At 51.6% G+C, this 20,027-nt stretch overlaps 1 protein-coding gene across 2 annotated transcripts in view; it reads left to right on the forward strand.

Moving 5' to 3' along the window:
* RGS3 (regulator of G protein signaling 3) overlaps positions 1 to 20,027 on the forward strand; it is a 48,877-nt gene that overhangs the window by 4,550 nt on the left and 24,300 nt on the right. Inside the window, exons 7-23 of one of the 2 annotated variants that reach the window (XM_083374905.1) lie at positions 456 to 660; positions 1,059 to 1,122; positions 1,216 to 1,325; positions 1,893 to 2,001; positions 6,672 to 6,821; positions 8,639 to 8,689; positions 9,436 to 9,494; positions 9,904 to 9,998; positions 10,233 to 10,304; positions 10,547 to 10,607; positions 11,347 to 11,437; positions 12,067 to 12,188; positions 15,199 to 15,280; positions 15,933 to 16,038; positions 16,211 to 16,562; positions 16,943 to 16,982; positions 18,787 to 18,971. In XM_083374905.1, coding sequence (XP_083231031.1) covers positions 456 to 660; positions 1,059 to 1,122; positions 1,216 to 1,325; positions 1,893 to 2,001; positions 6,672 to 6,821; positions 8,639 to 8,689; positions 9,436 to 9,494; positions 9,904 to 9,998; positions 10,233 to 10,304; positions 10,547 to 10,607; positions 11,347 to 11,437; positions 12,067 to 12,188; positions 15,199 to 15,280; positions 15,933 to 16,038; positions 16,211 to 16,562; positions 16,943 to 16,982; positions 18,787 to 18,971 — 1,954 coding nt within the window. The remainder of the gene's footprint in view (positions 1 to 455; positions 661 to 1,058; positions 1,123 to 1,215; positions 1,326 to 1,892; positions 2,002 to 6,671; positions 6,822 to 8,638; positions 8,690 to 9,435; positions 9,495 to 9,903; positions 9,999 to 10,232; positions 10,305 to 10,546; positions 10,608 to 11,346; positions 11,438 to 12,066; positions 12,189 to 15,198; positions 15,281 to 15,932; positions 16,039 to 16,210; positions 16,563 to 16,942; positions 16,983 to 18,786; positions 18,972 to 20,027) is intronic. The other variant, XM_083374906.1, reaches the window with a different exon arrangement.

Below are 20,027 nucleotides of genomic sequence, written 5' to 3' on the forward strand. Positions count from 1 at the left end.
ACAATCTTTCCATTATGCTGATAACTAGTTTAAAGGAAAAAGTGTAATACTTGAACCACAATAATTTTAAAAATAAGAGTCATACCTACCTGAATAGGAAAAAAAATCATTTGTGAGGTGGATAAAAAACTTGAGTATAAAAAAGAAAGACAGAGGAAGCTTTCCCTTTTAAAGGTTTAACTTAAACATTTTAAAATGCTACTTTTCACGGGACTCCCCAGGCGCTAACCCTCTTATCCAAGAAGAGTTTTACTTGGGTTGAGGAAGTGGCCCCACACGGTATCTCTTGAAGAAGGTGGGCCGCGCCCTTTCCACTTTGCTCCAAACTCTTAAGAAAAAGACAGGTGCATCTTTGGTGCAGGGAGAAAGAATGGCCTCACTTCTGTGCTCCTGTTAACTGGGTTTTTCTGGGAACATTTGGGAACGAGGAGAGCTGAGCTCGTACTCTGCCGCAGTTCTGTAGGCCATCAAAGAAATGCGGAGGACAGCCTCCTCAGGAGAAGGCAACACCCGGCACCCGCTCTGCATCTGTTGTTACAAAATGAGGAAGGTGTGACTCAGGAGCGCAGAAGAGGAAGGGCGCTGCTGGGGACCAAGGAGAAATTGGCAGCCCCCTTTATTGTGCAAAAGGCGCCCAGTTTTAACCGGTCTGAAGCTAAGGTAAGTAAGCAAGACCCAGCAGTGCGATGGCGATCGTACGTTTTCACTGCCTGGCCCGAATCTGATTTTAAAACGCTCACCTACTGTGGTCTAGGATATCCTCAGCAAGGGGCTGCGACCATCCTAGCCCAGAGCCTGGGAGAGGAACCGGGTCTTTCATGGTGCTTTGGGGGCCTCTTGCTGGGTGTGATCAGTGACTGGCTTTGCTCTCTTGTTTGTGTACTTGCTTGTTTGGGGGCTGTGAGCCACACAGTCAGTTGGAGTCCAGTGAAGTCCTGGAGAGAGAGAAGTAAAGGGACGGGAGGCAAGGCCTTCTGACTGGTTCTCCTAGAATTTTTTCCTGCTGGCCTCTGCTGCGGTCTCTCCCTGCTTCCCTTTCCACCCCCTCTTTTCTTTAGGTCCCCATGAAAGACAAAGATTCTGGAAGAAGCCTAGGCCGCCAGCCCAAGATCGTCTCGGGAGGTTTGCCTGTTTCCATTCTGGCATTAGGGCTACCTGAATGTAACTAGAAGACTTTGCAGCCAGGACTGATTTGCCTCTTCTGACCGGCCACAGGCTCACTGGTTCTGCGGCGCCCGATAGTAGAGCAGCTGGGGGATGGTGGTAACCATCAAGACAAGAAAGGAGGGGGCCTCCTTGAGCACAGCCAGATGCCCCCAGAATCTGTAAGTGCTGCTGACCCTCCAGTGCAGAGTCTCTAATGTCCCCCTCCCTGCCCCTCGCATGCCCAGGTATGGCTCCCGCATCCTTGACTGAGTGGAGGGAGAAGGCGGCCGGGCTCTGGGGCTTTGGGAAGTGCCGGGAGCAGCAAGAGTTGGTTGTCTGAAGCCCCCTGGACAGGCGGTGGGGTCTGCCACGGAGACTAGCGGTGGCCTCTTCGGTGGTGGCTGTTTGTGCAGGATTGAACCCCACAGTCGCAGGGGATGAAAGTGCTGCAATGAAGGGAAGCAGAGGTGGTGGTGGAGGGCGCTCTGCAAGGAACCCCTCCCCCTTCCATTGTCTCAGCATGGGCGTGTTTCCAGTCCTGGACCAGGTGGACCTTGGGCAGCTCTTTCTCCCTCTCCTGCTCTCCGCATGAAAAGAGGCAGGAGACTCGGGTCATTTAGCTGTTGAGCTGTTCCTTTCTTGATTCTTTTATTCTTTTCTGTTGCTGCTTTTGGTGGCCCCCCCAAAATTTTAGAAGCATTTTTGGGAAAGTACTCTGTTTAGTTTTGTGGGTGTTTTTCCTCCAGGCTGCAAGGAATTGCAAGCTGCAGACGTCTCCAAGAATTTTTGCTAAGAGAAAATCTTGCGTGAAACTTATGGAATATAAGAGCAATACGGCAAGGCTGGGCATGGAGGGTGAGTGTGGTGGACTTGTATTCCAGGGGTCTGCCTTATGGTGTAGTTGAAGCCTAAGGAGCCGAGGCGATGGGAAGGTCCAGCATTTACCTTTCTAACAGCAGTGGAGCCAAATAACACAATATTTCTGTTTGGTGTATGAAGATGATCAGCAGAAAAGGCCGTTGCTGGGAAGGGCCTTCACTTGGCGTTTTCCATTTGACTTGGTGAAAAGGTAGCTCTGGAGCTGGCATGGAGACTGTTTCACGTACTAAGTAACCACAGTAAAAATGGACAAAATAAATGCTCCAAATGGTGGCCAGGTGCAAAAGAAAGGGAGCCAAAGGTCTAAACAGGGCAGTAAGCCATTTACCCAGCAGCCAGCGTACAACCAAAGATCGTGCAAGCAGGGCGGGAGTTCATTGATGTGGCTTGGCAGATAAATTCCCCATCTCCCTGGAGGCTCGGTGCAATGCAGCGAGTCCCTTGGCTTTTCCATCCCTGCCTCGATCCTTCTCGGGGGGGGGGGCCTGAGATGCGCAGGGACCCGTCCTTGTGTCGAGCACGCCTCTCGCGACAAGGCCGCCGGGCCAGCAGCCCTTCTCTGCCTTGAGTTGTTGGGCTTCACACCAGAGCTCTGCAGTAAGTTCTGGCCTGCAGATGCTGCTGCTTCAGGGAAGGCTTACTTGACCAGAGACTCTCACGGGTAACTTGGCTAGATTGGCTTCTTTATTGCAGACAAGAAGGAAGTCATACACAACCAGTAGAGCAAAGAAGCAAAATCTTTTATTTCTTTTCCTCTCGCCTCTCTGAGTAAAGGGGTTTTCTCAGCTGGCAGCAGTCATGGGATCCCTTTTATAAAACTTCTCTGTCCTGACGTTGCCCTATTTTGGCTTGATTTTACTCAGGCTGCGATCCCTTTGCTTCCTGCCTGCCGAAAGCCGAGTTCAGGTACAGGCAATATTGCAAGCATCTGGCAAGCTGGAAGGAGGCCACGCCGGCTGAGAGAGACGCTTCAGACATCAGCAGGGAGGCTTGGCCCAAAGAAGAAGACTCTCGGGAAGCCTCCGAGACCTTTGCTCCGCTGCAGCCCCCAGGCCCCCCTCCCCCTCCTCCCTCTCCCTTCCTCTTTGAGAACAGCCCCAGTCCTCCCCCTGGCTTCACTTGAATGCAAAAGGGGTGGGGAGGGAGGCGGGGACTGGGTAATCTGTAGCCCAACTCCAGGGATGGTTCCTTCTGTTTTAAAAAGGGGGAGCACGCTCTTGAGGTGACGACCATTAAAATTCCTGCTTCCCCACTTTGTGCCTCTCTGAGCCTTGCCTCCAAAGAACAGCTTTTTCTAATAACCCGAAGGCGGGACGCTGGACGGCCAGAAGGACAACGTGGGCTGTAAGTGGGCATGTGTAGCGCTGAAGACAACTCGGTTGGTGTTGGTGCTTTGAAACAGAAGGTAGTTCAAAGGCCACGGGCCTTCTGTTTGCTAGAGGACGGCTAAAGGAGCAGACGGGGATGTGAAAAGGAAGAGGGCTCGGCCATTTTGTGGAAATGTGCGCTCATGCGAGACTGGATGCCCTCTCCACACACATCTTCCTCGGCGACAGTCCTCCCAGAGAAGTCAGACGCTTGCGCTGCCTCAGAAGCAAGTCTGTGGCAGATAGGAACATTTTGTCTGCCTTCCCAACTTGCCTCAGTCACACAGAAGAAAGGTAGTGCTCCTCAGCTGCAACAGTCAGCAGAACCAGGTCGCGTCCAGCTCCAGAGGGCCTTCCGAAGGCAGCAGAGATGGCCACCGTCCATTCCTTTCCCCTTCTGTGAGCAGTGGGGTCCTTTTGCAAGGAAATTAGAAGATGAAGGGTGGTTTTTTTTTAAAAAAATAATTAGTTTATTTTGAAATGAATAGATCTTGGAAATTAATATCCAGGGGTCCCTAAGCTTCAGATTCATGAACTAAATAATTTAGTGTCCCTTATAAATACAAGCACTCCTTGGGAGAAAATAAAAGCCCAGTGATTCTGCCCCTCGGCCCTGCGTCCCCCCCCCCAAAGGCATTGGCCTTGTGCGCAAAAGGCAGCCTCCTGGCTGGTGCCTGGGCTTCTTCGCAGCAACCTTCAAATGACGAAGCTCTGCTTCTCCATAATCCTCTGCTTTGGGTTACCTGTTGTAAATAAAACTCAGGTTGGTTCTTCCTTCATTTTCTTTCTTGGTTTATTATTGTGGTTCAGAGGTCTAGATAATTTTAGACAATGCTGTTTGTCAGTGAGTACATATAAAGAAACCCCGGCTCTTTCTGTGTGGAGACAAGACCCCCAGTGTTTCTGGCTTTGATAGTCCCCCTGGGTGAAACGATGGCTTTTCTGCCGCAAAGGCAGCTTTTGTGGCCCCACCAGGGAGATCTTGAAGAAGGTGAGAGGCTGAGAGTCCAGAATTGTAATCAACCACAGCAGAGTGGATTTCTGTTGCTACAATGGCTCTTTGGGGCAAAGTTTGTTGTTGCTTGTGGAGTTCTCTTGGCAACCCTCAACGTTGAAGAAAAAGAGAGAGCGGCTCCTCCCTCTCGAGGTTAATCTTCTTGTGTTCTCCCCCTGCCCAGCTTTCATCCACAGCAGCTCTACTGGGCCTCCGTAAGCGGCTTTCTCCAGACCTTTCTCAAGGTGGGTGCCTGGTGGTTCCTTTACAAAATGTTTGTCTTGTTTTGAAGTTGCCTTCTGGGGAGAATGACCAGGTCAACATTGAAACCAACCATTTGCCTACTTGTCTTTGAAAAAATGGGGCCGAGAAAGATCCAATTCATGTTTTCATATGGTAAAATGGTTAATTACATCTATGAAATAGCCGGGTTTAGCTTTCCCCAACACTTTAAATAAAATACGCACAATTTCTCCCAAGTCTTTGGGCACAAAGTTGTCAGGACAGCCCCCGTCTTTTCCTCTTTTCCTTTACAGTCCCAGCTTGCTGCGTGCTTCTCCTGGGACATCTTCAGAGAAAGAAGGGAGAACAGTTTGGGAATATGTAAATCTTTAGGTGTTATTCTGCAGTGTGAACCACCCTCACGAGATACTGGGAAATGAAAAGAATTCCAGGCTGCTCATTTAGGAGATATGTAAAATCCAGGGTAGGATTTGGGCAAAGATGTTCTGTTTGTCAGGATTGAGCTTTAACAACTGGTGCATTTTTTTCTTTGTGGGCTGTAACAGTCTGAATAATTGTCTGCAGCTCTGGATTCGCTCTCTTGCATTAGATCGATGGTGCTGGGCTGTCTGCTGAGAAAGTCAGAAGTTCTGTGCGTGGCGGGTGCTGCCCCTCGCCCCAGGCAGGAAAAGACTGATCAAAATACAGGCCAGGGACGGGATGGGAAGGGAGTTTGGTGCGTCTCTTGATTTAAGAAGCTCAGTTTATTCACACTTACTCAATGAAAGCCATATGCTTTATGCATCTGATATTCTAAAACGGTGAGGTCGTTCAGACCCTTGATGCAGCTTTCTCTTGTGGCCTCTGAATGTGAAAAGCATTTCTTCTGTGAAACTATGCCGGAATGGCACTTCACAATAAATCTAGCTTTCTGTTCTTACATCTCCAATGCTGCTGGCAGCATTGTTCAAGTTAGAAAGGAGAGCTTTTCCAGCAGTGTGCCAAAGCAGGAAATGGCCACAGTTTCAGTGGGTTTTGAAAGGGACGAGGCCTGTGAGCCAAGTGAGGGAGTCTGAGGCCCCGTGGTGTTCAGAGACCACATCTGGATATGCCACTTCCTGAGTTTTGGGGCAGCAGTGAGAGAGATGTGGCATTTATGTTCGATCTGCCTGCTTTCTGGAGGTAGCAGATGGTCGCCACTGGGCCAGGTGAGCTTTTGGTTGATCCAGCACCGCTTTTTTACCATTTCTCCCAGGTAGGAGAAAGTGGAAGGTGCAGGGTAACAAGTAGCGTTTTCAGGGCAAATGGGTGGCAGTTGAAGATGTTGCCAACTTTCGAACGACATCCTGGTTGGAAGTGGGCGGCTCCAGCCGTAGTCTGGCATACAAACGCAGCCGTACCTCGTGGGCTCTAAGAGATGCTGAGAGGGGTAGGCTCTGTTACAGTGGAAATAGGGCTGGGAAAACAATGCCTTGCCACCAAATCTTTGTACAGGACAAGTTACTCATTAAATTATTGTAGGATCTTTTGCAAGATAAGCCTCGTGGCAACTGATTAACTTTGGTAGAGCCAGAGGAAAGTTTTGTTCTGTATCCTTTTGAACGGAGAGTCTTTCAAATGGAGCGGCCTCGCTTTCGTCGTGCTTTTTGTGGGGTTAGGGTTGGAAAGGCTTCCCTCTCACTTTATTTACCTAGCATTTTACTTGTATTAGCCGCCCATCTCAGCCTATGACTCTGAGCAGCAAAAAGCTATTCAAAACAATATAAAAATGTGTTTTAAAAATTGTAGTTAATCGTCCGAATCAGTTGCCAGTTATACTTTTGCCATGTATGTGGAATTGCTGCACCCTGGTCTTTGAAGTACAGGATTAGGCCAGCGTGAATTTTTCCATCTGAACCAACTTCAAACCGTTTTGCCTCTTCATTAGAAATGCTGCAATTTCAAAAGGGGCTGGAGTGACATTCCTCCTTGGACTCGACCCCGATCTGGGATAGACCCAGGGCTTGATAGGTACCCATCTGCTTCCAGCTAGCAGATTTTTGGGGATTTCCTTTTTGTTGCAGGAATGGAATTCGGGGTCAGTGTCAAAGGCTGTGTTCCTGCGCAGTTTCTGGGTGGGAACCTATCCCAAGTACAGACTTCTCCAAAAAAGCTGCCGGCATTCCTTCTAAAACGACGCAGGAAGATCAGCCAGACTTGTGTTAAAGACAGGGGTAAGTGCAGAGGTGCTACATCAAGCATTCTCTCTTGCTCAAAGACAGGAGGTGAGGTAGCTCTCTGAATAAATCATCTCCAGATGCTGAGCAAAATAACATTTCCCATTTCCAGAGCCTGCCTGCCTGCCTGCCTCTCTGGTTTAGCTCTGTCTAACACAGATGGTTACAGTCCACAAAACAACAATACCAAGGAAAATGCTAAAATCAACACTTGGTAATAGTCCTCACGGGCACAGAGGCATTTAGGGGAAGAAACCTGGTTAGACTATGGATGCTGCATCTCAAATGTGAGGCAGATAAAATCAGGGCCAGGAGCCCCCCAGGAAAAGAGGCCATGGCTAAAGAAGAGAACTGTGGGAAGGGGAAGATGGGACCGTTCCTGTGCGGGATCACGGGCTTTTGAAAAGGAAAGGGAGGGGGGAACTCTGGGTGCTACAGCCTTTTCCCTGGGAAGCAAAGCAGCTGACCTGCAAATAAACACCACATGGTTCATTAGGGCTTCCCTTCCCAATGTTAAAGGTGTCAAATAATCGATGTGTCTTGGTCCTTTCACCCGAGGGGTTGCCTTTGAAAGGGAGCGTGCCTGTTGACCTTCGCTGTTCAGTGAGATGTCTGACTGAAAAACCCAGAAGCAATGGATAAAATGTGTAATAAATAAATGCATAATAAACACGAGGAGAGGAGGCAGTGCTAGCAAGGAGGGGAAAGCAATCTGACGTCAAATCTTCTGAGTCAGGCTGAGCTTCTGCATGTTTCGAATTGTTAGCTTTAGCTTTAGGGTTTTAGCAAACAGGCCTTAAGGTCGGATTATGTGCCAAGCCTAAGCTGACTTCTGCTGTATGCAGGGCATGGATGCCTGGAGGCAAATGCCCCTCTGCGGCACCCAGGCGGAGAAAGACCTGCAGAAGAGCATTTTCCAGCCTGGGGAGAGAGCGGCCAGTCAGCCCGGCCAGGGCAGCCTCCTCAGTGGAGTTGTTCAGGCAGGGCAGCTGGAGGCAACCAGGCGCGTTGGGTCTGAGCCAAGGAGCGTCGTCGTCGTCATCAGGTGCAGATGCACTGTTCAAATCCACCAATGGGCTTCCAGGGCTTTAGTCCTATTCAAATAGTGGCGGTTAGAGGGCCAGGCCAGCAGCCTGGAGGAAAAACTGTTCTTGGAAGCTGCCTCCGTTGGGCTCTGCTCTCCCTGCCAGTTAAGTTGCTGAGGGAACCATGGAGCCCAGGCATTCCCACCGAGGCTCGCTCTGTGCCAACCGTTGGCAGTTTCCTTGCTGTCTGGCAACATTTGGTGAGTCCTCCACGGGGTGAGTTGGGCGAGGCAGTGGTTGTGATTTAGCCCCTGTTTCGTGGTGCAGTCTTGCAAGAGCACAAGAAAGCATTTCTGTTTGTCCTCCTCTCCCTCCGCTCCTGGAGGTACAGGCCCGGGATTCTGCTTCACGTCTTCCTCATGTGCAAAAGAGCCACAGGCAGCCGTGGCAGTTCGCCCTGCCCTCGTTAGCCTTTCAGAAAACCCTGAAAATCTGGTTCTCCCAGCAACCCGGTGGAGATCCAGGTTGAAGGACCAGTCTTGTGTACCGTTGGTTCTGTCACAACTTTGGTTGCTGAACGAGTGTTTGCTTAGTTAGCTACGCTACGTTTGCTATCAGTTGCTTAGGGCCACAAGTTGGCGTGAACAACCTGAGACATTTAAAGTAAATAAGCGAGAGGAGAGTGTCACGGGGGGGGGGAAGAGACTCAGCTCCGTTTCACAGATGGAGGAGGGAAATATAGAGGGAGACTGTGGCCAACTCTGCGATTGCCTTTCTTGTCTGCTCCAGGACAGCTGAAGCTCTCCATCCATGTGCAAGGCAGACGGCTTAAACTTTATGGTAAGTCAGTGGTGTGTGTGTTCTGGACAGAAGTGATAAGGCTTTGCCTGAGAAGAACCTGGAGCGCTTAGCTATGACATTGACTACCCGCAGTCTGCTGGGGATTTGTGGGTAGGGAGCTGTCTGGCCGTTACGCTTCTGATTTGGCCGAAGACCAGACAGGGCCTTGAGCTGCCCTTTATCAGTCAAGCCGAGGCTCTGTGGTGCTTCAGACACCCTCTCTACACGGCCGCAGAGGCCGTCACATCCCAAGTCGGAAAAACAGGGCTGCCGATGCTGCTTTCCTGTGGAAGATTCCTAAGAAGAAATGTTTAATGGGCTTCCAGCTTTCCTAAAAAACACAAGGTCTGGGGGGAAGCCACCTTGCCTCATAAACAGGCATACTCGTTACCCATTTTCTTCCCCCACCCTGGTAGCAACAAGGGCAGCCAAGACCGGATTCTGTCATCCAGAATGGTAGATGCAGACTTAAACATTGTGCATTGGGAAGTATAGTGGGATACATTAAGTGCCTGGCTTTCGCCCCAGCTCATGTCAATTGTTTTCATATATTGGGCAGTGAGAGTTGCATTAGGATGCGGGAACTGAGCGGGTGAGACAGGCAGAAAGTACTAATGTGGAAGAGGTGTGTGTAACGACCACTGTGACTTTTGAGAAGTTTCCTGTGGCTGTCAGTAAATAGAATTCTTTCCATTCATTCCAGTTAAAATGCAATTTCTTCTTCTTTTCTTTCTCCACCCACTCAGTCATGGAGGCCAAAGGCCTAATGGGAAAACAGTATCGGATATGTGACTCGTTTGTCAAGGTATGCCCGTTGTCATCTAGAAAGAGGGCTGCGTTGGGCAGGGGGGTCAAGTGTTCTCCACTGACTTTGCTTGCGGGTGGGTCACAAATGGCGACCTCGTGAGCCAGGCAACGATCCCTGGGGGGGGGGTTGTGACGGCTGGAACTGCAGGTCCCAAGTGCTGCACTTTCGGTGCCATCACAACTTTGAACCAATGCTGAACGAGTGGTCACTAAGTGAGGACTACCTGTAATGACTTTCTGTCCCTCCTCTGCTTAACCTGTTTTCCTTCAGCTTGGGGAAATGTGGGCACCTTTTATGCTTGAATCCACAAGATTACCCCACTTGATGCAACTCTGTTGGTTTGGGCAGGGTGATCTGTCCAAAAGAGGAGTGACGGCATTTTTTTTCCCTTCCTCTCCTAACACAGGTGTCCATTGTGCCAGATACATCACGGAAATGCAGGCAAAAATCCAAGACTGTTCTGGGCAGTAAAAACCCTGTCTTCCACGAGCAATTTATCTTGTGAGTCTGGGCTGGGCTCTTAGCTGCTGCCTCCCAAGCCCTCCGCAAGGCCCTAACCCTTTTTGAGAGCTCCATCTGAATGGCGTCTCCTGCACCTGGCCTCCATTGAAAGAGGCCTCCCACGGAGGTACCTGTGCAGAGGATCTCAGGGTTTCTGCCAGGGGCATGGGAGTGCGAGGCAGCTCCGGCCGAGCCCTCGGTCACCAGGGTCGCTTTCTCTCTGCTGCATTCCAGCTGCTTGCAGGAGGGAGATGAGCCAAAGCGCCTCCTTGTCACCGTCTGGGACCGACCACCGGACTCTTCTAGGTAAAGAGAGCAGAGCAGTCGAGGAGATGGCTTCCAGACACGCAGCTTGGCCAGGGGCGGGTGGCCTTTGTCCTCCAGTGCCCAGGATGAGTGTCAGTAAGGCAAGGGTGAGAGGGCAGAGCAGGGCAGCAGCAAGATGGCGGAGAGAGGTGCTCTTGCTGGTGATCGCAATAGCCTTTCCCTTGTCCCCCACCCCCCACCCCCCGGCGTTGTGCCTTACCTTTTCCCTGTTTCCTGCCCAGGCAGAGCAGACTCCTTGGCTGCATGAGCTTTGGCGTGAAGACCCTGCTGGGTGCAGACAAGGTAGGGATGGCGCTTGGGACCCAGCCAGGACCGGTTGCCTTGTGGAGAAAGCAATGGCTGAGGGTTTAGTAGTAGCTGAGCCAAAAACCGGATCATCTTCAGAAGACACAGCTCCATCTGCCAGAAATGCTCAGTAGAGACTTAGTTTTCAGAGGGCTTAGTATCATCATGTTAGGGAGGCCTTGTAGGATGGGTGAGAACATGGCGTGGGGCGCCTCTACCTTCTGGGCAGGGGTGGATTCAAACTCTCGTCTCTTGCAGCGTCCAGAAGATGACACCCCTGTTGTCATCTTGGTAAAAATGAAGCCACTGACTTAATGGCAATTACAAGTTGATATTTTAAGTCAAAGGATATTATGTTCCCCTCTAAAATTCTCAAGGCTAGCACCAATCTTAATAGAGATAATTTTTTAAAAAATTTCTAGATAAGAGATCTTCAGAGAACCAAATGGGATTTGTTTGAGGCACTTTAGCTCTCTTTCCTGTTTGCTTACAGTATAATTACTGTGTAATCTGGAGGAAATGAGGCTGGTAGACAAACGCTGCCCTCTGCTGCTTGTTTTGAAAGCCAAGCCTGTAAAAGGTGTAAGCAAGACGGGTGGAATTACGGTGGCCGAAGCCCCCAGGCAGAGTCGTCCATGAGGATTTCTGTTTTTAGTAGCACATTAACAGCAAACAGGAGGGAGTGTAAATCCTACAGCTGTTGTCTCTTTCCACTTTCCTTCCTTCCTTCCTTCAGAAAATTTGTGGCTGGTATTACTTGTTGGCAGAAGATCTGGGCAGAACGAAACACCTGAAAGTGGGCACACGGCAGCTGAAGCAAGGCCAAGGTGGGCCTGTCCAGAAGAGACAACTTGGAGAGCGCTCTCTTTCTCCAGAGAAGTCCTGAGACCGTCCTGTCTCGAGCCCGTCTGGACCTGAGGCCAGACAGGACACAGGCATTTTCAGCTCTCACACGGGGGGCTGGGCCATTTCCCCCCTGCCTTCACATCTAGAAAAGGCCTTAAGAACTTGCTGGGCTGTACTTCCCAGTTGTTCACGAGACTAAAGAAAAGAGGCAGAGGAGGGAGGGAGCCTTTATTGGTGGCACAGACAACCCGAAAGTCTGCCTTGGGCCCTCTCTCTGCTTCAAGACAGACATCAGAAGACTGTCAGGGAAATAAACAGTAAAACATTACTGTAAACTATATGGGGATTAACTGATTGGCATAATATGTAGATCTAATTTTAAGAGTATAGCATAACCATTTTAGTTTTGTTGTTTAATCCGTTTTAGTATTTTAGCATTATTCTTCTGATTTCTGCTGTAGTGGCTGCTTTTAGATTGGTAAGCCATTAACAGGTGTCTGACTCGTGGGGCAGCTGTGGGACAAAGAGGAGGCCCTCGGGTACCCCTCCCCACAACGAGCCCCCCAGAAGGGCCTGCCCTCCCTCCCTTCCCTTTCTCTTTTTCCTCCAGAGATGACGTTAGCCAAGCCGGCTGCCTTACTGGGGAAGCAGCAGCTGCCGCAGGACACGGAGCAGCAGATCCAGGTGTGTGGAGGCCGGCTGGAGGAGCCGAGCCGAGTCCCGTCCTGGCTGGTGGGCACCAGTTTCTTTAGCCAAATTGCAGACTGGGCCTCCGTTGGCCCGGGAGGGCCGAAGAAGGAGGGAGGAGGCCCATTTCCTGGGGGGGCCAGCTCTAGGGGCAAAGGAGCTGCCCAACTGGAAACGCGGGTAAGCTCAGCGTGTTCGAGGGATTTGGAGGGGACCCTCGGCCTCCGGAGGCCACGGCTCATGCCCAGCGCCCGAAAGAGGGTCCTCTTCAGAGGGAAAGATCTCCCCCACTCCTCTTGGTTGAGTTGGCCTGTCCTACCTTGGACCGGAGAAGGACCCAGCAGCGCTGGGAGCTCTAAACTCTGCTCGCCCCCAAAATCAGCTTGCATCACAAGGGCAGGTTGTGGCTCTTCAGTTCCCAGACGAAAGGAAGGCAGCCCCGGGGAAGGTTTAATGGCTTCCCCTCTCTGTCCCACCCAAAGAAAGGGAGGCACTGATGGGATGAGGTGTGTTAGGGAGGCCTTTGCGTTTTTACTGAGCAATGCGCCCAAGAGGCAGAGAGGAGTCATGTGAAATTGTGCGTCTTCATTATTTACAGTCCTTTTCCTTCCTCATGAATGTGAAAGTGTGCCCCCCCTCCCCTCCCCTGTGCTGGGAAAGGTCTGCTGGTGCTTCTCCAAGGACTGGTGTGTGGCAGGGACAGAACAAGGGCTGCTGCTGGCAGGAATCTGACTCTGAACTCTCTCGCCTTCCTTCTCCCTCCGAGTTCTCAGGAAACCTCCGGGCTTATCACAAAGCCGCACATGGCCGCAGCTGCCTGGGAGGTGAGGGGTGGCTTCCTGCCATTCTTCTGTGAGCTCCTGAGTTCCCAGGGCAGCCGTGGGGCCACAGAGGCTGGGTCCTCCTCTCACTGGTCAGGCAGAGTGGGAAATCTCTCTGCCTTGATGGGCTGGTCATAAGCCCCAAGGCGTCGGACATGAGCCGTTTCCACGGACTGTGCAGAGGGTGCTCGGAGCGGCGCTACCAGCAGGTCGGTTGCAACCGGGCACCGGGCCCCCTTCAGAATCCTGGGAAGCATTTCTGGGGGAGCTGGAGGGAGTGGGTGGCAACCTGGCCTCCTAAACGGAAACCAGCGAACCTGATTCCCCTTGGCCTCTACTGCCTTTCAGCCGGCAGAGTTTCCACACCCTTGTGAGGTGGTGGGGGAAGCTTACTCTCCTTGCTCCAAAGAGCAGCTGGCCTGTGATCCGGAAGAGCCCCAAGGAAATCGGGGCCAAGCGAGTGCTGGGGACAGAGCGATGAGCTAGGCAGCCTTCCGCCGTTAGGTCGGCTTTGCCGCGGTGGTGCAGCTGCACCCCTGGAACCCTTCCCGTCGTCCTCCGCCTGGTCTCCTCTCCCTTCGCCGCCTCTCCTGGAAATGCCTCCCCACCCTCTGGCCCCGTTCCCTTCCTAGGAGCTGCTCTCAAGGACAGGGCTCCTTGGGGGCCCCTCTGCGAGCAGGGCTGGACGGACAGGAGGGACGGGCGCTCCCTGTGCAGGGGGGCAGCCTTAGGCAGGCGCTGATCTGCCCAGTCTCCCCGACATTCGCCGCCCAGCCAGAGGGCAGGGTGTCTGTGCAGGGTGTCTGTTTTTTTCTGCTTCTGTGGTCTCGGTGCGAGGGGCATTCGAGCCACTGGCTTTTCGGGGGGCGGGGAGGGGCTCGGTACCAGAGGTGGGCTGCGGGCTTAGCTGTGCAGATGGGGGGGGTCTAAACTATCCAGAAAGAAAAAGAGACACAGCGTACAGTACACACCTAAATAAAATCTGTTGTGTTTAGCCGGACTAAACACAAGTAAGCGTTTAGTAAATGTACATAGGATTGCAACATTTATCCAGCTACAGACTTCCAAGTTGTTCACAGTTCACTGGCTGTATTTACACAGGCGAGTATCCTCTTCATTTGTGCACAAGTAGATAATGAGTCCGTTGAATCTGCCTTTAGTTGGCCCATAAAAGCTGCAGCCCGGAAGGTGGGAGGCGCCGTGCTTCTTTCTTCCTCAGGAAAGACTTTCCTGGAAGCACCGCAGGGATCCTCCTCCTTCAGGCTCCCTTTCTCCGAAATCGGAAGGGCCGCCGTTCTTGGCCTTCTGCTGGTCAAACAGGAAGGCCAGCGGGCGTCTCTGGAATCGGGAGGGTCCCCCCTGAGCTGGCTCTGTGGGAAGAGGGAGAGGCCTCAGGGCCGGTTGGATGGAGAGTCACCTAGCAGTTCCTCTTGGCAATCTGAGCAAACACTGTGATTTTTCATTAGTTTTACATTCCTTTTTGAAGTAGAAGATACCTAGCTACCAATAAAATATGAGTCTAATTCAAACAACTTGAAAATCTAATCTTTTAACAATGTTTTTGTACCCGTTTGCCTAGAACAAATAAAGATACCTAGGCTCTTAATTATTTCTTTGTCCGGTTCCTTTTTTAAAAAAAAAAATGCTGCTACCTTCACTGGCTATCCTTGTCCTTTGGTAATAGTTTTAAAGAACGTCTCGCGTATGTTTGTTAGAAGATCGGTGATGTTGTATTCGAGTCCTGTGGCCCTAGTATAGTTTTATTGTTTTCGACTCTACTGTGAGATTCAGAAGTAATTATTATTTTAATAATATTGTTTTGAGTTTTAAAAAGTTACAATTAACATTCTTAATAGACATAACATCAATACGTAAAGGTTTATGTAAAGTAGGTAAGCATATATTATTTTTGTAGAAAAGATAACATATTTCAGAAAAAAGCCACCTAACTAATAATATAAAGTTTCCTGAAAAACAGGAAAAAGTCATGTGATACACTAAAATTAAAAAAGGGGGGAACAAAATCCTAAAAAAGGATTTTAAATAGTATTGAAAAAATAGCAACTGTATACCTGAATAAAACTTAGAAAAACAGGGGAAAAAGGAAAAGAAAGATCATTAATAAAAAGGTCAAGCTATTCAAATACTGAAATGTTTATATTTTTGAATTTTCATTGTTATGATTCAGTTTTAACCGCTTTTTAAAAGCGTGTAAATCTGTTGTTTTGTTTCAGATTGCAATCCCACGTGGGAAGAACGGCTTCGGCTTCACCATCTGCTGTGACTCGCCTGTTCGGGTCCAAGCTGTCGATGCCGGTGAGGAGGGGTTGGCTTTCCTTTGCAGAGGAGGCTGCTCCCATCCCCATCGGTCCGGACAAGATGGCCGTCCAGACAACACATGGATCCGAAACCAGGGGGGCTCCATCCCCCCTTGCCCCGAGGAGAGGTTTTCTGGCCTTCCTGAATACCATTAAGGGGGAAATCATCCAGTTCTCGGGGCTGACTTCATTCCGGGGTTTTTTTGGGGGGGAGGGAGAGCAGTATGACAGAAGGCACGCTTCCTGGGTCTTGATCGACCACCCCATTTGGAGGCCTGGACCGTGACTATTCTGTCAAATCATCCTAGCCCCGCAGAAACCAGGAGAGATGGATCACCTCTCAAGTAACTCGGCCCATGCCGTGCCTGTAACTTATGTCAGTGTTTTTGCCTGGGAAAGACAAGATTAACCTCAAAAGCATTGGGGTGTGTGTGTGTGTGAGAGAGAGAGAGAGAGAGAGAGGAGAGATATCTTGCACTCTTGTATTTCCATAAGGAGTCCAGGCTAATTGCCGGCTTTGGACGGTTGCTGTCCAGCACCTGCCATGTAGAAGGAGATGATGGGTGCTTGCTCCTCGAGAAGGGCCGATCTCCTTTTCCACCTCTTCTGATCCTGGGAAGAGCCGTTAGCTCCCTCTCCTCTCTTTCCAGGCGGCCCAGCAGACAAAGCTGGCTTGCAGCAACTGGATACGGTCCTTCGGCTCAATCAGCAGCCTGTCGAAGCCTGGAAATGCGTAGAATTGGCCCATGAGATTCGGTGACTATGAATTGTGTGTGGGAAAGGGAGGGCAGGGATGAAGGGTCCAAGTCAGGCCACGGGGTTTGCTTTGCATTGCTCTCCATGCACTTCCCCCGGCTGGCTGCCATTGAAGTAGTCACTTCAGAAGAGATCGGAGATAGTAGCTCAACCCCCTTGCCTTCACTTCTAGGAACTGTCCCCAGGAGATCATCCTGCTTGTTTGGCGCATTGTGCCGCAGGTTAAACCCAGCCTGCCAGGGGTCACCCGCCACCCCTCTTGCAAATCCACCTACGATTTGCAGTCTCCGTCCACCTGGCGGGAGAAGAGCAGCCCCAGGCGATCACGGCCCCCCGAGCAACGGCAGAGCTGTCACGTGTTGTACGAGGGGAGCCGTGAGTTTGGGCTCAATGGCTGGGAGCGGTACACTGAGCTTGGCAAGACCGCCCAACAGCGCACCGTGCCTCCACCTTCCCGACCTCCTTCCTCCAGCGGTACAGACAAGAATTACATCATCCTTACCCCACTTAACCCCGGGGGCCAGGTACGGGCCTTTGGGAAGCGGGAGATAGATTGATAGCCAGCTGGCCACAGCAGTTTTCCTACTCGTGGTAGATCCGTTTCTATCACACGTTGGCACCCATGGAAAAGAGTGAGAGTTGAAGTTCAGCTGACTCTTAAGAGCCACGTTTATCCTTTGAACGGCCCTAGGGGCATCAAAACGAGAACCCCCTTCCTCTAAGGAAAAGTTCAGCAATGAAGAAAACTCTTTCTGGAAACGTCCTCCAGTGAGATAGCAAGCGGAAGACTAGAGGGGGGGGGGCAAGACTCTAGCTCAGGGCTGGGCATAGAAGGCCGTCATTCTGTGTCGTGAAAGCAAGAGCAGCAGAGGGGATGAAATGGCGCTGTGCTTGTGTCTTCCAGCTCCTGAGGCGAGTCTGCCAGGAGAGTAAAGCTGTCGGAGGTAAGCGGCTTTCTGCGTTCCTGCCCGGTCTTTGTGGACGAGCCAGGGGGAGGCAGGAAGGACTGAGGAGAAGCTGGCAAAGTTGGCTCTGCTGTCTTTGCCACACAGGCTTTTGCACTGAACGCATGAAGCTGGCAATTGCAGCTGGTTTATTTCTATAATGTGTTTTTAACCCGTCTTTCTTTTACAACACTGGGAGTAGCACGCGTGGCTCTGTTTCCCCTAACCAGAGAGCGGGGAGGTACTTGGTGAATTGGCCCACCCCCAGGCAGGCCGAGCGTACCTGGCGTTATCAGGAAGGGGCCGCCCTGGAGAGGCAGAGCAGCAAGAGGGCATCTGAGACCAAGGCTGGCATGGATTAAGACTGAATTGCGGGCTCTGAGGTGGGCATCTCGATTGTGGCCCGGGGCCCCAGCAGCAGCCAGGAGGAAGAGGCCAGTGGGTGGCTGGACTGCGCTGCTGCACGAGCCTCGGTGGGGAGTGCCCTGGAGGCCTGAGCTGTTCTGCCACTGGCCAAGGGAGCCTCCGGGGCGGACCCAGCAGTGGGCAAGTGAGCTCTTCCGGACGGCTTCTGGGGGTTGGAGCCTCCTTGCCTCTTTCCCCAGCCACGCTTTCCTCTTGGGAGAGAAATGCCGGGCTGTCCGCTGCAGTTCCGAGGCCTACAGCTCAACCTCTCCCCTGGCACATTCCAGGGCCTTGACTTGAATTTTCTCTGCTGGCAGAGAAGCCAAATGCTTTCATGAGACTCCCCGAACTCGGCCTTTGGTCTCAGCTACCATCTCAGCAGATTGTTTGAAGGGAAGGAGGTAGAAACATACAACATTACTCTAGAAGATCTGGGACCAAAATCTGCGCAGGGTGGATTGGCATGGTATTTCTTGTGTTCCTAGTCGGTACCGGAAGTGGCCACTGATTTTTGGCAGGCCAAACAGGCCTTCTCTTGTGGTCCCGTGTCCTGACCGTAGCCGCCCGTGTCTTATAGCCAGGTTGGTTCATAGGCTCAGTGTTGCTGACTATCGTCCGGTCTCTCGGAATGGAGCTTCTGGTCCATCCAGGGGAAGGGCAGCCTTGCCGGCCCCTGTTGCTCCCACTTGAAACAAGCAAAGGGGCCAAAATGAGGGTGCTTGCGCTCTCGTTCTGTCAAGGCGAGCACGAAAACGGTGAGCAGTGAAAACAGTGCCAGCTGTGCCGTGTGGCTCTGTGGCTTCCCTGGGGTGAGAATGTGTAGGGAATTCACCACAGCAGGACTGACTCAACGTTTCCATTAGGCACCACTTGCTCTGCCGTAGACACTAGGAAAAACGTTGTCCTGCAGCCACGCGAAGGGATAAATAAATTAATGCCTCCTTGATAATTGTGCACAAAGCTACTTTGAAATAGTTCGCTGTCTTGCAGATTTTCCCTCTGCTGTAATGGGGTAAGCAATTAAGAAACCGCTGCGTTCTTTATCCTGGGAGCTTCAGTGCTCCTTGAAAACCTTTGCCTCTAGCAGGGCCTACTGGAAACAGATCCGTGGCCGGCAGACCCGCATCTGAGGAATGCCCCTCCCTCTTGAGGCAGTTCCAACGAGCCGAGGGCCGTCCCGATCCATCGTTTCTTCTCAATGTTTTATGTTTCTTAGCATCCAATCTGAAGGAGGAAGCTAGGACCAAACTGAACTGATAGGGGGTTTCTTTCGTAAAATGCCACATAGGATCTGTGGAACTTGTAATTCTGGCTCCATTCGAGTGTCCTAACGAGACTGCTAGTCTTGAGAACACAATTCCCACAGAATTCCTCCCCCTTTTTTGTTCCTGACATCCAGGCAATGTGTGCAAAGGAGAATCTTGCGGCAAGAAATCCCGGCTCATGAAGACGGTGCAGACCACCAAGAGCCACGGAAGCAGCCCCTGGAGCTGCGCTCTGATGGGGCCCCACATCCCACCCTCCAGTTACGGCACGTACGTGACACTGGCTCCGAAAGTGCTGGTGTTCCCCATCTTCGTACAGGTGAGTCTCAGAAGGCTCCGTACCCGGGAGGTTACTCTTCTCTGAGACGGGCGTTTCTCTCTGGCCCCGCTGTCCTCAGCCAGGGCTCCCTTGCCTCCAGTCCCCTTTCTAGACCTCTGATTCAGAGTCCGGGTCTCCTACAGGATCTGCTTGCCTGACGACCGCTCGATGCGAAGAGCCGTTTCCTCTCCCGTTGCAGCTCTCTTTCCTGGGAGCAGCAAGGATTGTGGAACTTCACGTCCCTGGAAAGACAGGGCACAAAGCATTACCAAGGAGGAGGGCCTGGGCAGGGCAGAGCAAGGCAAGAAGTCACGGCCTAGCCAGCCAAGCCTTCTCTTTCCCCTAATGGCCCCCTGTGTGCCCCAGGAAACTCACCAGCAAGGCTTTGAAAGCAGGATTCTTGCTGGTTTTTCATTCTCCAGTGAGAACCGTACTTTGTATGTGCTGCGATGCATGCAGCAAAAAAAGTAGCGAATGGACCTGGCCTTGGGGCAGCCTCCAGTAGCTGGTATTCGGTGGCATGCAGACTCTGGATACACCACGTAATTAACCATAGTTAATGCCGGTTGATTGGGCCTCTGCCAAAGCAGCAGAGTTTGCACACGGGAGCAGAAACAGCCAGGTGAGAGTTAAGCCCTGAAGAGAAACACCGTGGCAGAAGGTAGCTGGGGAAATTGGATAGGCAGAGCAACCGGTATTGCCTCTGTGAACGGGTGCTGCTCCTGCCTCTTTCAGGAACCTTTGAGAAGAGGCTGGACTCTCTTCCATGCCACAACAGTCCTGGTCAGTTGAGTCCCATTGCAGCTCTCCCAGGCATCTTCCTCCTGGAGCTGGGCCCTGAGGGTGGCCTCGCTGGAGCTACGGCATGGAGAAGGAAGGCTGCATTGGGGTCTCTGGGCCGATGGAGTCCCAGACGGGTCTGTAAGCTCTGTGCCTCCCTTCTCCTGCCGCCATGCCGCCGTTTGCTACTCAGCCACACACCAGGAGGGTTGAAACTGCTCCTCGCACTCAATGTATACTGAATATTTTGTCAAAGAGCAAAACAATGATAATTCT

Source organism: Vipera ursinii (genome assembly GCF_947247035.1).
Source record: "Vipera ursinii genome assembly, chromosome: 16".
In the NCBI taxonomy this organism is placed as follows: Eukaryota; Metazoa; Chordata; class Lepidosauria; order Squamata; family Viperidae; genus Vipera; species Vipera ursinii.